Source organism: Lacerta agilis, chromosome 14 (assembly GCF_009819535.1).
Source record: "Lacerta agilis isolate rLacAgi1 chromosome 14, rLacAgi1.pri, whole genome shotgun sequence".
NCBI lineage: Eukaryota > Metazoa > Chordata > Lepidosauria > Squamata > Lacertidae > Lacerta > Lacerta agilis.
This window is the reverse complement of record NC_046325.1, coordinates 12,371,043-12,388,235: the sequence shown is the minus strand read 5'-3', so window position 1 is coordinate 12,388,235 and position 17,193 is coordinate 12,371,043. Positions and strand designations below refer to the sequence as shown.

The following is a 17,193-nucleotide window of genomic DNA, read 5'->3' as shown; positions in this document are numbered from 1 at the left end:
GAGGAAGCATCAGGGATGGTGTGACTGTCGGGATACACAGAATGTTGTGTAGCCTAGTAAGTCTGCAGGCTTGAGCTTGCTTGTAAAGTAAAAGAAGCTGATGCAATAGACCTGGAAACCTTACTGTGTCAGAGAGACTCAGCAGAAGTGTGCAGACAGATGATTGGCTGTTGTCTTGTATTAAAGGGAAACCTGTTAAGCAGTGGTTGTAGAGTGTTATCAGGGGGGGGGACTCGTCCTACTTGTTTGTTTGTTTGTTTGTTTGTTTGTTTGTTTTTGGTGCAGCCAGGCACTCTGTTCTATGAACTGTCTGTATGTATATAGCTCACAATAAAAAGAATACTGCACAGAAGAACCTGTGGCTTTTGCGTTTCTCTGCTACAACGCCATGGAGGAATCCACGACAGTGACTTGGTTTGCTGCCTGAAGTGTCTGTCGCCACCTCCCTGCCACCACCACCACCTCCTTTACCTGGGTCATGAAGAAGTTCCTTATCTCCTACTTGTCACCGGCAAGGTGATTGATGTCAGCCACGGCAAGTAAAAAAGATGGTAAGAGTCAAACTGCCACCAGTCCATCACCCCCTCTCTGCTCCCACTACACGCAGCAAAGGAAGAGGCTGGGTAACAGAGAGAGATGGCATTGGGAAAGAGAGAGAAATGGTGTTGGAGAGTTTCAGCCTTACCTTAGATTTAAAAAAAAAAACTGAAGAAGAAGAAGAAGAAGAAGAGGAGGAGGAGGAGGAGGAGGAGGAGGAGGAGGAGGAGGAGGAGTTTGGATTTGATATCCCGCTTTATCACTACCCAAAGGAGTCTCAAAGCGGCTAACATTCTCCTTTCCCTTCCTCCCCCACAACAAACACTCTGTGAGGTGAGTGGGGCTGAGTGACTTCAAGGAAGTGTGACTAGCCCAAGGTCACCCAGCAGCTGCATGTGGAGGAGCGGAGACGCGAACCCGGTTCCCCAGATTACGAGTCTACTGCTCTTAACCACTACACCACACTGGAGGAGGAGATATCCAGCCTGAAAGTTGAAACAGCTCAGATTAAACAAGATATAACAGAAATAAACACAGGAGTGGAAAATTGTTTAGGTCTCCAGGAAGACTTGGCAGAAGCCAATTCTAATACAGTGGTACCTTGGTTCTCAAACTTGGTTCTCAAACCATTCCAGAGGTGCATTCCAAAACCAAAGCGTTCCAAAACCAAGGTGCTCTTTCCCATGGAAAGCAATGCAAAATGGATTAATCTGTTCTAGACTTTTAAAAACAACCCCTAAAACAGCAATTTAACATGAATTTTACTATCTAATGAGACCATTGATCCATAAATTGAAAGCGATAAACAATGTACTGCAGTTACACAATCAATCAATCAATCAATCAATCAGTAGCTGAACGGGGTTCCACACAGTCACAAAAACAAAACAACAAAGCTGCCAAAACAAAAAAGCAAAATAAATAGCAAAAACAGACAGACCTCAGAGTAACACTCAAAACAAAATTGCAAGAATTGCAAAACATATAATGATATGGGGGGAAATTGGATGGAAGCAGGTGTATTGACATTGGACCAACTGATAGATGGGGAAGATGAATTTTATACTTTTGCTACTTTAAGACAAAAATAGCATCTATCAGATGCAGCCCAATGGCAATATCTTAAATGACAACATCTCCTAACAAGTGTGTTTGGGTCATCAGCCCTTTCAGCTTCCAAGTTACCTGAGATATTGGAGCAATTAGACAGCTCATTCAATTGCTGGCTTTTTATTTTTGAATGAGCTGTCCAATTGCTCCAATATCTCAGGTAACTTGGAAGCTGAAAGGGCTGATGACCCAAACAATACAATATGACAGCACAGCTGTCTCTTGGGTGGTCTGGTGCTAGAATTGACACACACACACACACACACACACACACAAGAACTGCAGCTGTGCAACATTACAACTGAAATACTTCCTCAATGTGTCTCAAATGTCCATCAACCATGTAGCTTTGAGATGTGCTGGCAAATGTTTGGTCATTGCTGTATTGTGGAATGCCACTGACTGCCATTATGTGTGTATATGTGTTCTTTTTATTTGTAGGTCTAAACTTCTCACTTTAGAAAAATAAATTTAATACAGTTGATTTTAGGGTGGGTGTGTTCCTGCGCTGTGGTCTAAACCACTGAGCCTCTTGGACTTGCTGATCAGAAGGTTGGCGGTTTGAATCTCTGTGACAGCATGAGTTCCTGTTGCTTGGTCCCAGCTCCTGCCAACCTAGCAGTTCGAAAACACACCAGTGCAAGCAGATCAATAGGTACCGCTGTGGCGGGAAGGTAAACGGTGTTTCTGTGCGCTCTGGTTTCCATCACGGTGTCCTGTTGCACCAGAAGTGATTTAGTCATGCTGGCCACATGACCAGGAAAGCTGTCTGTAGACTAACGCCGACCTGAAATCAAGATGAGCGCCACACCCCATGGTCGCCTTTGACTGGACTTAACCGTCCAGGGGTCCTATACCTTTTTACCTTTAAATTTATGCTATGTAATTTTTACTAATGTTTGTTGAATGTTGACAGTCTCATTGGTTCCTTTCTTACATTTGCTGCAAGCAAACAACTTGTATAACAGTGCTATGAGCAGTCTAGGTATACAGTTCTGTGTGGTTAATAATTTACTTTTGCATGGAAATCAATTTAATTTTTAGTGCAAGCTTCCTTATTTGTTTATTACTGTCAGGCCGGAGCAAACTAGTGAGCTCTCACAGCTGTTCGACCTGGCAACAGAGAGCTGCAGAGGAGAGAGCTGCAGAGGAGGAGGCAGAACAGAGTGCTCAGCTCAGAGAGACCCAGGACATATCAGAATATAGCTCTTTGGGGCCTCATACCCCTCCCCTCAGCGTGCTGGAGCGTCGGAGGGGTGGGTTACAAGAGAAGGGGAAGTTTATGTCAATTAAGCACCGTCAGAGGGTGCTGTTCTAACATGGTGTTAAAGGCAGGAGGAACCACGCTGTACTCTCAGATGAGTCATCAAGCGAGTAGTCAGAGGTTCTGAGAGCAGGGAGCTTGGTTGTTTTCTTTTAATAAACTCAACTTCTCTGAATTAACGTGTACGCGTCTTGCTGCTGCTACAATTACCTATGTACATATAATTATTCTGCAGAAGAGAACTTCCTTTTAAATGTCACAACAAATATGTAACCAATTTGAAAAGTGATAGGTGTCAGCCATTAAAAATGAGAAAGCCTGTTTCTTCTGAGTGAAAATGTGTATAGTACTCACAGGCACATGATTTAGCAGTACTAAAAGTGGTTGGCAACTTCCCAGCCCCAGTCTCATACCCTCCCGCACTTGGTAGCCAAAATCTGCGCTGCCATCTTCCCAGACACCATCTTCCCATTTTTTTAATCGCAGAAGCACGGCGGCCATTTTGATTGCTGCGATCTCTCACATTTCCATGCCACAGTTGCTGCCCTTTTTTTTTTTAGCCATGGCTCCCAGAAATGTGCCTTTTGAGGAGCCACACAAGATTTGGGGAAATCGTGCCACAAAATCTTATGAGATCATGGTAACCAAAATGGTCGCCATTCTCTCGTGATAAAAAACCAAACAAAACAGGATGAGCTGGTTTTTCCAGGACATATGCAGGGTATGCAGTCTCCATGTTAAAAACCACTGTCTTCTCTGTGAAAGCATGCATAGCACATGATTTAGCATGTAACACATGATTTAACAATTCTGCAAGTGGTTGCCAATCAGCACCCTCCTTCTTAAAACCACTTTTTTCAGTACACTTGCCCCTCCCTTTCACAGTAGCGTAGATAGTTGATCTGTGTATGCCAGGGGTGCCCAAACTTATTTCAAAGACGGCTAGATTTGATGAAGCTTTTGGGGGGATTGCAGTTGTTGAGCTTTTGAGCTTTTTTTTTTTTACAATTTTACCCCAAAGTTGGTGAACTTTTTAAAGGATTTTATCCCAGGACATATACTTCCATGGGGGTCCGGATTAATTTGACAGGATTAGGTCCCTGAAATGGACTTGGGACATGCCTGGTGTCAGTGGTGGAGGAACCCTGTCGGGCACCCAGGGCGGGACGACGAGGGGCGGGCGAACCACCTGGCGGTGCACATGCAATGTCCATATGAACTGCACACATGCATTATCCCATGCGGACTACGCACTCGCTGCATCCCATACGGTCGCTGTGTGAGAGGCAGCCTGTATGGACGCCCGTATGGACGGTGTGCATGAGCGGTAGCCCATACGGACTGTGCATGCATGGTAGCCCATACGGACACTACACGAGCAGTGCCCATACTAACTGCATGCACGCCCTCGGTCGCTCTACAGCTGGGGGGAGTCAGTGGGCCATCTTGTCACACACACCCACAGTAGTGCTCAGGACAGCAGAGTAGGCTATTGGTAGGAAGGGAGTGTAAGGAAAGGAGGGAGGCAACACTTTCTTTCTGTAGCTATTAAAATGAGTGCCAAGGCACAAATAGGGATGGACAAATCTGTCCATATAACTTTCTCCCAGTTTCTCATTCTTCCAGTCTTAAATTCTGCACCAGTTTATCATTTTTTTTCAAGTTAATCATCATTTTAGTAAACATTTCCTTAATATACACATTTTTTGCGAGCAGTACCCCTGAATCAAATCAAATCATTCTTTATTACGGTCAAAGACCAGCTCTTACCCCTGAATAGAAAACATTTCTGTTTATAATTTTCACAAATATGTGCATTTCTATGCTCACATTCCCTTAGTATACTCATATTGGTCAGCATTACTCATATGAAGAACTGTATTGCAAAATTCAGAGAAGTATGTATTTCAAATGTTTTTGTCCCCATGTAGTTTTGGAAGATGTGAATTAAATTAAATTAAATTAAATTAAATTAAATTAAATTAAATTAAATTAAATTATTAAATTAAATTAAATTAAATTAAATTAAATTAAATTAAATTAAATTAAATTAAATTAAATTATTAAATTTAATTAAATTAAATTAAATTAAATTAAATTAAAATGTGAATTAAAATGAATTTGTCACGAATCCTTGGTGCAACAAATATAGCATGTTTAAACTTCTGATTAGAAATCTGATGTCATTTGGTGAAAATGCTGACGAGGGGACGCAGCAGGTGATGTTTTCATTATCATGGTGGAAAGAGGGAAAAGATACCCAAAGAGGCCAAAAGGAAAAGGGGTAAAGAAATGTCATCCAAAGGTATTTCCCAAAGCTGCTTCTTGAAGAACTCCAGTTCCCAGCGTTCACTGGGAAAGCAAATGACTCTTAGAGCAGGATAAGTTTGTATTGTGGATATGTTACAGAGATACACCAAGGAGAAAGCATGCAGGATAATAGAACCGAGTTTGGGCCAACATGTCCAACAGCTTCTAACTTTAGCAGATGGAGGGTGAGTTGCTTCCCCATTTGCCTATGTCCTTTGAGTCACATAGTGAGTAGGGTGGTTGCCGGTGCAGGTCACGCGAATGCGCAAGTGTGCAGGGTTTCCACTGTACCTGCAGTTATAAGGCGGTGGGCCACCTGTGTATCTGCAGATGACCATATCGAAGGAGTCTGTGCTGTCAAAATAGTTACTTGAAGGAGTCCCTCTCCCTCTGCACACTTGCACGACACTTATGGGGAAGTCGTTGATGAAGGTACTTGTCTCTTTGCAAACATATCGAGTCATCCCTTTCTGCATCATCATCAGCGTGCAGTAGGTGTCAGGGTGGGAGGTTGGGTAGCTTTTGGGGTAATCAATGTGCTTCCAAACAAAAGCTTCACGGGACTGTCCTTCACCGGACCGCACAAGCAGAAGCCCAAGAAGGATGGCCGGATGTGCCAGCAATGAGCAGGAGACCTCGGAGGACCGCATGGTGGGGGCTTGGAATCTAGAGAGAGGAGGAGGAGGAGGTGGAGGAGGAGGAGGAGGAGGTGGAGGAGGAGGAAGGAGGAGGAATAAAAGGGAAAATGTTAAAGTGATGCCTATTTGTGTAGGGTGAAAACAAGGCCATATACAAAATGAGGTGGTAGAAGTCTAGAGTGAACCATTTCAGGCTTCAGGTAGTAGTGCTGGTGGGCTGAAATTAGGCATTAGGGAGAAATAAGATTCAGTTCACATTTAAAGGCAAATCCATGAAATCTACGCTGTCTTAAACAATATACAAACCAAAACGCTGCTGTCCTTTGAAATTCACATTTCTCCCCAAATTTTGCAATGCAATTGCGTGGCGCGGCGGAGTCCCCCAAACCCCGGGCAGCCCCTGAGGAAATGACTCAAGTGCTATTGTGTGTCCTGTATAATCCCTCCTTCTACCTGGCCAATCCCCCCCTGGCAACACCTCCCCAGCCGGGATTGGGAGGCTGCTGGAGTAGGTGGAGTCCACAGGTATCCAACCTGGGAAGGTGGTGCCAGGCCCAACTGCCAGGAGCTGCTCCGTGATCCAAGGGGGCTACTCGCGACCACGCAAAACGCGCACCCCATTTGATGTGGGGAACATTCATTGTTGTTGTTAGTAAAAATTCTATACCACCCTTCATCCAAAGATCACAGGGTGGTTTACAATATAAAGACACGAAATACATACCGCAATAACAATCATTAAACATATTTTCCATAATCAGGGAAAGAAACACCAATGAGAGGGGTGTAGACAGAGCCAGTGGTGGAGAAAACTTAGCAGGTAATATTGTTTATCTTCACCTGCCGATTTCTGCAAATCTTGTTACTACATAAAGGTACCAAAGGAACCCTTATTAGTTTATGGAATGTATGGATGCAAAGAACAGACTCAGAGCAAGACTGATTGGAATGGTTTCCTACTTACCATATATATAAGAAAGAATGACAGGAACAAGAGTAGCTTTTCAGGTGGGAAAAGACTTTATCCGGGTATCCTCTGATCACTTACGCTTAGGGAGATCCCACTTATATTCCATAAGGTTGCAGAATCTCTCTCCAGCACACAAGTTTTTGAGTGGCAATGTGACTGCACTCTTCTTGTAAAAGTGGATCTCTTCCAATGTAGTTAGGCACTCTCCCAGCTCTGAATTGGGAAATTCTTACGTTTCAGCTCCATTCATTGGTCAAGGGACTCTTGAGTACATATATCCACCTGATGTTTATCTCACTCAGTGCAGATCTCAGAAGCTTACTGGAGAGTTTCCACAACTAACAGTGCAGCAATGCTGGACAAATAGCAGCTGATGCCACAACCAATTTTAATCTTAATATTTCTGAGTGTTGAATGTAAGAAGAGACCTGGTGGGTCAGATATGCATCAGGCTGCCTTCTGGAGTGCCTAGAGCGGGAACCGAATGCTGCCAACAATTTCAACTTCCAAAGGCATGGCAGGAAGGGGAGCGGGGGGAGACCAAGGCACGGGGATTTACCAGGGTGATGATGGGTTCAGTAAATATGGAGTAAATGTTTTCTTCTGGGTAGATATGGATAAGCTTTCACTGTTGACTTCTAGAGAGCCTAGAGAGGGAAATGAATTCTGACAACTCCAAAGGAAAGAAAGAAGCCTGTGGACAATAATTTATCAGTGAGATGATGTGTCAGAATGTATTGACAGCTGGAACAACTGTAGGAACCATCATGTGAGCAAATGATCCTGGCCCTTTAAAAGAAAAAAAGAAGAAAAAGAAACTCCAATGCTCTGCTTGTTCAGGTTTCACACTTGGCACGCTTTACTGGGACTGCTCTTATCTACTTTCACGGAATTATCTGCCCAATTCCAGAGATGTTCAGCCCTGAAAAACAATGACAACAACCAAGAGTTCAGAGTACAAACACTTCGCAGCTAAGCCAACAGAATGCTTGTGGTATTTAAATATCATCTGATACCTAGTGATGTAGCATTGTAATTTGATATACTGGTTTTCTGTTGTTATTCCATCCTGTAACAATTTCCCCCCTTTTCTTTTCTTTGCTGGACTAGGTTAGGTTGGATTTGACTGACTGAATCCAAAGAGTGCTCACTAACAGTTCCTCATCATCCTGGAAAAAAGTGGCAAGTGGGTTGCTGCACAGTTCTTCTCTGGGCCCGTTGCTTATGAATTACTTGGATGCAGGAACTGAGATTATGCTCATCAAATTTCAGAGGACACCAAACTGGGAGAGGTAGCTAATGCTACAGAATATACTGAATATAAATAATAATACTAAAACATCAAACATTAGAAACTCCCCAATACAGGGCTGACTTCAGATGTCTTTGGAATGTTGTATAATTCTTTATCTCTTTAGCTTCTGATGGGTCCCTGGCTACCTGTAACTTCATCACTTGTAGCGAGGGAACCACCAGAAAGCTTTCAGAACTGGACCTGGTATCTGGGCTGAATGATGGGGATGGAGACGCTCCTTCCGGTATACAGGGCCAAAACCATTTAGGGCTTTAAAGGTCAGCACCAACACTATGAATTGTGCTTGGAAATGTACTGTGAGCCACTATAGATCTTTTAGAAGTGGTGTTATATGTTCCTGGTTTCTGCTCCCAGTCACCAGTCTGGAAGTTGCATTCTAAATTACAGTAGTTATAGTTTCTGCATCACCTTCAAACAGAGACCATGTAGAGCATATTGCAGTAGTCCAAGTGGGAGATAACTATAGCATGCACCACTCTGGTGAGACAGTGCGTGGGTAGATAGAGTCTCAGCCTGCACACCAGATGGAGCTGGTAGGCAGCTGCCCTGAACACAGAATTGAGCTGTGCCTCCATGGACAGCTGTGAGTCCAAAATGACCCCAAGGCTGCAATACCTGGTCCTTCAGGGGCACAGTTACCCCATTCAGGACCAGGGATTTTTATGGCAAAGGAAAGCAGGGCCCCAGTACTTATGAATTTCTTCATAGACACAAGTACTCATTTCTCTTCCACAGCTAACCACTACCATAGAATGAAGAAGGAATTCTCTGGGCATGCGCAGAGTGCATTACCCACTTTTTTATTATTATTTTCATTTTTATTGGTTATACAATGTCTCTGTGTTATGTTTGTTTGTCTGCACAAAAGAAGAAGAAGAAGGAAATAACCTTAAGGAAAGCAGGGCCTCCTGTTTTAGAAATGACTTCACAGACACAAGTCCTCATTTCTCTTCCACAGCTAAACATTTCCATAGAATGAAGAAGAGGGAATTCTCTGGGCATATGCAGAGTGCATTACCAACAATACAAAGTTTGCCACAGCCTTAAGAACTTCGTGGACACAGATACACCATTTCAATATTTGCATTTGCAAAAATTCATTTTATTGCATGCTAAAGCAAGGGTGCTTATGAAAGTCAAGGCCTCTACAAGCTGATACATATTTGCTAAGATTGGAGGAGGTAGGAGAAAGTGTTATTTATTAACATTGATTATAGATTTCTTGCTTGCCATTCATCATATTGTCCCAATATACTATCTACAATGTAACTATAAAGGATTAAAACCATTTGAAACAATTTACAATCCTAAAAACAAATATCTCAGGTGTCGAAAACCAGGGCAAAGAGATGAGTCTTCATCATAGGATGAATGCTTTGTAATATAGGTTTCAGAAACATCCCTGTGTGGAAAGGGGAATTTAACACCTTAGGGACTGTGACAGGGAATGTCTTCTCTCAGGCAACAGCTCCCAGTCACTGCTAGGGAGTGACGATGTATACAGAAATCAAGCAATATGCATGCCTGGGTGAAGCAGAGCTTTAATGCAGTTGGGGAGCTTTGTGGCCTTCTAGGTATTGCAGGATCACAGCTCCCTCATCCATAACCATTGATCATACTAGCTTGGGCTGGTGGAACTTAATGGCCACTAGAGGGCCACAGATTCTCCACCCCGGTTCCAGTTTCTCAGTGCACAAATTGACTCATTTGAAATGCATTATGTTTCTCAGGTGAGGGTGCTGAGGATGGGATGCTGGAGGAGATGAAGAGGGGATATGAGCAGGGTTACCAGATGCAAAAGAGGGCAGGTGTCCTACAACTTGAACAGTTGTGTAGATGAGGGAATTTCAGCAGATCTAGCTTTCGTGATGAGCTACACATTCTGTGATTATTCTTTTTAGTACCCAACCACTAAAATTGCAAAAATTGTGCCTGTCCTCTTTGGCATCTTTCCACCTTTGGCAAAACCCTGCACAGACACAAAAATCTGACTGAGTAAGGAATACTTTAATTCCCCTAGTTCCGCTTCTTAGGTCTGCAGTTCCCAGGGGCCCCTGGGGAGAAGGAACTATTGCTCAACCAGGTTTAAACCTGCACTGTGGAGGTACATTGTAGAAAAAGCAGAAAGCGAAGAAGAAGAAGAAGAAGAAGAAGAAGAAGAAGAAGAAGAAGAAGAAGAAGAAGAAGAAGAAGAAGAAGAAGAAGAAGAACTGAATGAGCAAAGAAGTGACACCCATAAATATTTGTTAGTGGCCCCTGACCCCTCCTCTTGGGTCTGCATTTCGCAGTGCTTCCTGTTAGGAAGGAACTATTGCCAATCCACTTTAAGCCTTCAGTGTGGATATGCCCTCAAAGTAAAGAGATAGAGATAGCAGCAAGCAAAGGGAAATTCAACGGTTGCCAGGACGTCCTCAGACTTCTGCTTCCTGTGAATGAATGGTGGGTCGCATCACACCAGTTTGTCAAGGTGAACAGGCAGTCTGTTTCTGCAGCCCACACGGACTTTCTTGGACTGCGCCCTGCCACGATAATTACAGTTGGGGAATCTTCCTGTGCTGCGGCAGACGACCACACGGAAGCGTCTCCTGCTGGTATACAAATTGCCCCGGAAGCGAGTTCCCCCACTGCCGCAGATTCCCTGGACGGAACGAGGGCTGCCATTGATGAAGGTGTTGGTGGGTTTGCAGACCGGCCTGTTCAGTCCTCTCCGAGCCATCATCAGGTTGCAGTAGGCATTGTTGTTGTTCGCTCTGGTTTTCGGATGATCAATGTGTCTGTTCGCAAAATCCCGGTAGCTTGCTCCTTCGCTGGATTGCACCAGCACAACCATGAGGAGGAGGGCCAAACGCAGCAGCAGCCAGCAAGAACTTTTGGTGGTGTTCATGGTAGGGCTGCTGAATCTATAGAATGGAAGGAAGAAGGGGAGGATATTTTAGAGCCAGCAGAGATTTTCTTAAGGAATAAAGTAAGAGGCACTGATTGGGATGTTTCTCATCACCCCCCCCCCCCAACTTTAAGTTTCATTTTCTGCATTTCCGCATTTGTTTGCAATTTATTTATTAATTTAGAAATTCATCAAGAACTTTCAGCAACATTTTAGCACCTATTTCTCGTAATATGCACATGTTTTTGTCTGCAGTTTTGCCTAAAATGAACATTTCTTTCAAAACACTTTTCTCTAATATAATGCACTTTTACATGTTATTTTCATGAATATATGCCTTTATATGCACACTTCACCCTAATATAAGCATTTCTGTAATATAAGCATTTCTGGCTGGAGAAATGAATTGCAAAATTCGGAGAAGTATAAATTTCAAAGGGCTGTGTTTCACTTCTCCCTCCTTCCCTCCCTCCCTCCCTCCTTCCCTCTCTTAGGTTAGGCTCTTTATTTCTTGACCTTGCTATGCACCTCAGTTGGTCGCCTTGGTTGTCCAAGGGGCCTAGTAGGATTTTTTTTCCCCTCTTGACAAACTGGCACCAGCCATTTGGTTTTTTCACCTACCTCGTAGCAAATCGTCACAACTTTGCAAGGTTAGGAGTATTATGTTGATGGTGAGGGAAGGTACTTGCCATCGCCTACCTTTCCTAATTCAAGGGAAAGGAATCCGAGGGGTGTAGTGTCTGTCCAAAGCCCCAAACGGAGAGCTAGGGCCATGGCATGACCCCTAGCGGTGACCCTGGGGGAGTTCCTAGTTGATGTGCATCAGCAGAACTCCCCCTGCTGGTGGTTAACCCTTTCAAGACTTCCTGCGGACGGGCAAGAGTCAGATACAGTATAGTCGTGTGGTTTCCAAAGCCTAAGCCAATACCACTCACATTCTGTAACCAATAAAGTTGTGGCCTTTTTCACCCATTAACCTAAAACACTACCCGGGAGGGTTTGGGACCTTGCCACGCAAGCTTTGTTATAAGCCAGAGACAGGGCTACCAGCTCAGTGCGCAGTACCAACAGCACGTGTGATGGGGTGGGGCCTTCCTCCTAGCACCTGCATCACCTGAAAGGGATTGGAGCAGGGCAGGGTGGCAGCAGGTGGTTTTGGCCAGGTGGTTGCCCTGGCAGGATCAATCTGGTATTCCTGCTGATGCGCTTGCATGAATCAAGCCGTGCCCCTGCCCTGTCCCAGCCCTGTCCAGGAAAGCAGCATTGATGCTAGCGCCAGGTGGGTGGCTTCACCCCAAGACATGCGCCACAACTGTCGCTGTGCTCTGCAACTCATTTAAGGTGGGTGGACTTCACTGCTAGAAAATATTAAAGATGCAATTCTCAGAAAAGCCAAGCACAGTGCTGGCAGCCACCCGAAGACATTGCATTAGGGAGCAGCTTTATAACGAGGCAGCCCGTTTGTCCATTTGGGTCAGTATTCTTTCCAGTGATTGGCAGTGGCTCTCCAGAGGTCCAGGCAGGAGTCTTTCCCCAGCCCCAGATGAAAATGCCAGTGATTGAACCTGAGACCTTTTGCATGCACAGCATGTGGTCTGCCACTGGGCCACAGTCCTTCCAAAGAACAGATCACACAACAAAGATGCCAGGTGTCATAAACTTGGCAATACTGTCAGGAGCCACAACAGAAGATATCCATTAGTAAATATGCTTCCTTGTTTTCTGGGATGTTTTAAAAATTATTTCTGGTTTCTTTTATGGTAGGCTTGAGGTCCATACAAAAGGCAATTCAGAAATGAGAGAGAGAAAGAAAGAGAATATGTTAGGGAGAAGAAATCCTTTCTACTCTACCCACTGAAGAAAGAAGAGAAAGCTTCCTTAAACATGAGATAGTCAAAGTGCAGTTTCCTTAAAGGGTAAAACAGCAGGCACAAGTTTGCGAATTTCCACTTCCAACTTACCCACCTTCAGAAAAGTCTCAAGGTAATGGATGCCACTTTCTACAGAAGCAAGTGTATCTCTCAAGCTGCTGTCTGAATTATTATATAGGTTTCAGTTAGGCCAGGATGAGGGTAAAAGAGGAGGGAAATTCAAGCACTTGCAACATATAGATGGCGAAAGGAGGACAGAGGGCTTTCATCTGAAAATTGCACCATTGGCTGCATGTTTCCAAAGCTTCCCGTAAATGAGAAATACAGTGGAATGAGGAATAAAGTGTTAGAATTCTTTCTTTCTTTTCTTTTCTTTTCTTTTCTTTTCTTTTCTTTTCATTCCTTCTTTCCTTCTTTCTCTCTCCTTCAAAATGTTGAGGTGACTGTGTGTACATTACTGATAGGAGACTTCACTGAAATCAATGTTTTCAAACACATATAAAGCTGAAAACAATGGCAAGTAAGCTATCAATGCAATTATAATAATTTACAAGCAGAAGCAGCTAAAATTCTTCAAGGATAGTACAATAACTGAGACTGGAACAACAGTAAGAAGAAGTCTGCAGCTCTAAAGGTCTTTGTTCCCAATAGCAACTTTTACTGGTAGGCCAGAAAAAGGGCTCATATGCTGGTCCTATGTGTGCAGTCTATTCCACAGATCACCTGGTCCCCAACCATCAGTGTACATGGAGCTGTGTCACTTTATGTTTATGACAACCCAGCGAAGTGGGCTAACCTTCTTAAGGCCACCCAACTGTTGAAAAAGACTCCAGAGTCTGAATCAAGGACAGGGATAGCCTAACTTCTGTTGTCTATGCTCCAGTAACCTCTAGGTTAGATTCCTGCAGTTCACTATACATAGGCCTGCCTTTGAAGATGGTTCAGAAATGGCAGCTGGTGCAGAATTTGGCTACCAGGGTGCTAACTGGGACAAGATGGCAGTGGCAGACCTTGGCACCTCAAATTTCAGTGGTGTCCTGGGTGATGCCAAAATCTGGCGTTCCCCGCCTCTTACCTTTTGTTGCTCTTCCTAGTTTTGGCATCTGCCGTGACACCCCAGAAGCTCCTTGAATCGGCCACCCTCCCCTAGATCTGCCTTTGAAAGGTGGTCTGAGTATATCGTACCAATCCTGGCCATCTGGCTACCAATTAGTTTCTGGGCCCAATTCAAAGTGCTAGTTCTGACCTATAGATTCTAATGTGCTCCAGGACCCCAATACCTCAAGGTCTGTCTCTCTCCACATGAACTGACCTGGACTCTGCAATCCTTATCTGTGGACCTTCTTTGTGTTCTCACTCCATGGGAGGTCCAGAAGGCGGCAACACGAGAATGGGCCTTTTCAGTGGCGGGTCCCCATTTACGGAGCGCACTCACCAGGTGCGATCATTACATATCTTTAGGCAGCAGGCAAAAATGGACTTTTTCAATAGGCCATGGGCATTTAATTATTTGTGGGCTTTTTGCATGGGTGGAATGTCTCGATTCAGCTTTTAAAAAATACAGCTGTCTTTCAGATTTTCTTAGATGTTGGTTTTAATGTATGAAGGTGTTTGATTGCTGAAATATAATGTGAGTCACCTTGGGTTGCATTGGCCAAAAGAAAGTGACCAGCAATTTTATTGAATAGCCGGGAACCCCAATAGACTGGTGTTTGCTACTTGAAATCTATTCAAATGTGTTACCAGGCAAATGTTTATGTACAACGGAGTGGGGGATCTTTTTCGGCCCAGGCTGTGTTCCTTTCTGGGCACCCTTCCAGGAGTCACATGCCAGTGGTGGGCGAGGCCAGAGGCCAAAGCCAGAAGAGCAACAGATTAGCCTAGTTTCTGTACCCATTCTCCCATCCTTCCTTCCTGCCTCCATTCAGGTGAGCAAACGGCATTGTCAGAGATCAAGGACACATTCCACCCAGTAGAGGCGGTTTTAGGGTCTCACTGGGCACTGAGCTGCAGGGGGCACCAAAACAATGTGGTAGAATGGAGCACAAGAGCCCCCCCCCCAATGTTAGCATCACACAGGGCACTGCGGAAATTTGAGAGCCCCATGTCCACCATTGCAGCCAGTTGGGTGTGAAGTAAACCTGGGGAGGGGGTGTGCATATGGAGAGAGAGTGTGTGTTGCTGGTGAGAGGGTGGTGTGAAAATACCCCCGAGGGCCAAATACAAAGGTGTGGATGGCCACATTTGGCCCTGGGCCTGAGGTTCCCTACCCCTACACGCCCCTTCAACTGACAGGTAGTATGAGGTTTCAGGATGATCTAGGGTTAATATAAGGCTGGGCCGTGGTTATCACACTTTCATGGCCATATTCCATTTGGGCTATTTTCTGGTGTGGGGGTGCATTTTGGTAAAATGGCCAAACTTAATAGCACTCTGGCGGGCTCTCTGCTGATCACCTTGACCTGAGCACCACACAGCTCTTTGACAGCATCAGAGAGGCTGCAGGTGTGCATGGCAGCCCTCCACTCCCCAAAGGAGGAAGAAGGGAAGAACTTTCACTGAAGCCCTCCCAAAATTCAGGCTGAAGTTTTTGGATTGCCAGTAGATGCCAGATCTAGATGCCTCCCCGTATCATAGTCTGCTTCACAACTGTGCATGGATATGAAGTCCTATCCACACACTATATCATGCTGACTTTCTTCAGGAAAAGTGGCTTTTGACACATAGGACCAGAGTGTCAATGTTGTTGTTTTCTTCCACACACACACACACACACACACACACTGGTACAAGGGTAAGTGTGCTATTTGCCAAATGTGAAATAAAGCAAAGGCTCAGCTTTCAGATCAAGACTTTTGAGATACTTCCTCAGCCTTCTCCTGCCACCCTTCAATGGCCCCCTTAGGAATGACTATGTCTCAATCCCTTTAACTGCTTTCCCGACAACTGCCCCCTATAATTCTGGCTGTTGGTTGAGAAATAACGTTGGACTCCAGTTTGGCAAGGTAAGTTCTGTTGAGGTGAAGAAACTGAAGGCATGGCGTAAGTCTGTAATTTCACAGGTGGGTTTCTGCAATGTCCTCGCATAAAAACAAGAGAAAGGGGAAGTAAAATTGTGCCATCAAGTTAGATGGAGTGGGAGGTTGGCTTCATCCATATCCACCCCACATTTATTTAATTTATTTATTGCATTTATATCACCTGTTTTCCTCCAGGGAGCCCAGGGTGACATTGATTGTTTCCTCACCCTCCTTTATATTTTCAGAACAATCCTGTAAAGCTCACCTGGGGATGTCTGTGATTATTTGAAGTCTTCACAATCCTTATCTGACCCTCTAAACTAACCACCACACAGCACCCTCCCTCCCTTCTCTAGAAACTGATGTATCAACCAGTCTCTGGTATGAAGCTCATCTTAGTCAATCAATCTGCCCCCTCCCCCATCTACAATATATTGTGTCTCTCCCCCCCCCTCCAAGATATCAAAGTAGCGCACATACTGTAATTCTACGCCCTTGAAGGAACGGTGCAAGCCTGTAATTTCACAGGTGGGTTTCTGTGGGTTAGACTGAGAGGTAGTGACTGCCTCAAGGTCAAGGTCACCCAGGGAGCTTCATGGCTGAATGGAGATTTGGTGTCCCAGGTCCCAACCAGGCAGCACCAGATTTGCTCAACTTGTGGACCATAAACCCAAACATTAATATCTTTATGTTGCTTTAATTTGTTCAGCAAAAGCTCAGCATTTTTCAAAGTCTCTTGAATTGTTGTGTCACTTTCAGGGGTTGGGGCTGAGGCTGGGGTCATGGGCAATGCCTCTCCAGGTTAAAAGAGGTTCAGATTACATACATACATACATACATACATACATACATACATACATACATGTGTGTGTGCTCATTATATCTGGTTAGGAAAGGGAGAACTGAGAAGTTGGAAACCTGGGAAGGTTTAATGCAGGCTTCCTCAACCTTGGCCCTCCAGGTGTTTTGAGACTACAATTCCCATCATCCCTGACCACTGGTCCTGCTAGCTAGGGATCATGGGAGTTGTAGGCCAAAAACATCTGGAGGGCCGAGGTTGAGGAAGCCTGGTTTAATGGAACAGGGGTAAAGAAACATCATCCAAAGGTATTTCCGACAACTGCTCCTGGGAAAGTGAGTAACATTTAAAGCAGTAAAAGCTTATATTGTGGGCATGTTGCAGAGATACATTGAGGAGAAAGCATGACAGAAAATAAAATTGTAGCCAGACTTCTGGCTTCTGTAAATGGAGAGCGAGTTGCATCACACATTGT

At 44.5% G+C, this 17,193-nt stretch overlaps 1 protein-coding gene and 1 long non-coding RNA gene across 2 annotated transcripts; both read right to left on the bottom strand.

Annotated features, from left to right (window-relative positions):
- Window positions 1-5,285: 5,285 nt before the first annotated feature.
- LOC117058586 lies at window positions 5,286-7,158 on the bottom strand. Its single transcript, XR_004427865.1, has 2 exons — window positions 6,824-7,158; window positions 5,286-5,887 (listed from the first exon to the last, which is right to left on the bottom strand). It is a non-coding gene; the product is annotated as an uncharacterized LOC117058586 (long non-coding RNA).
- A 3,405-nt stretch (window positions 7,159-10,563) lies between these two features.
- Window positions 10,564-11,035, bottom strand: LOC117058838 (ribonuclease pancreatic-like). Its single transcript, XM_033170217.1, has one exon. The coding sequence runs from the start codon at window positions 11,026-11,028 to the stop codon at window positions 10,594-10,596; it is 435 nt and encodes a 144-aa protein (XP_033026108.1). The 5' UTR covers window positions 11,029-11,035; the 3' UTR covers window positions 10,564-10,593.
- Window positions 11,036-17,193: the final 6,158 nt, after the last annotated feature.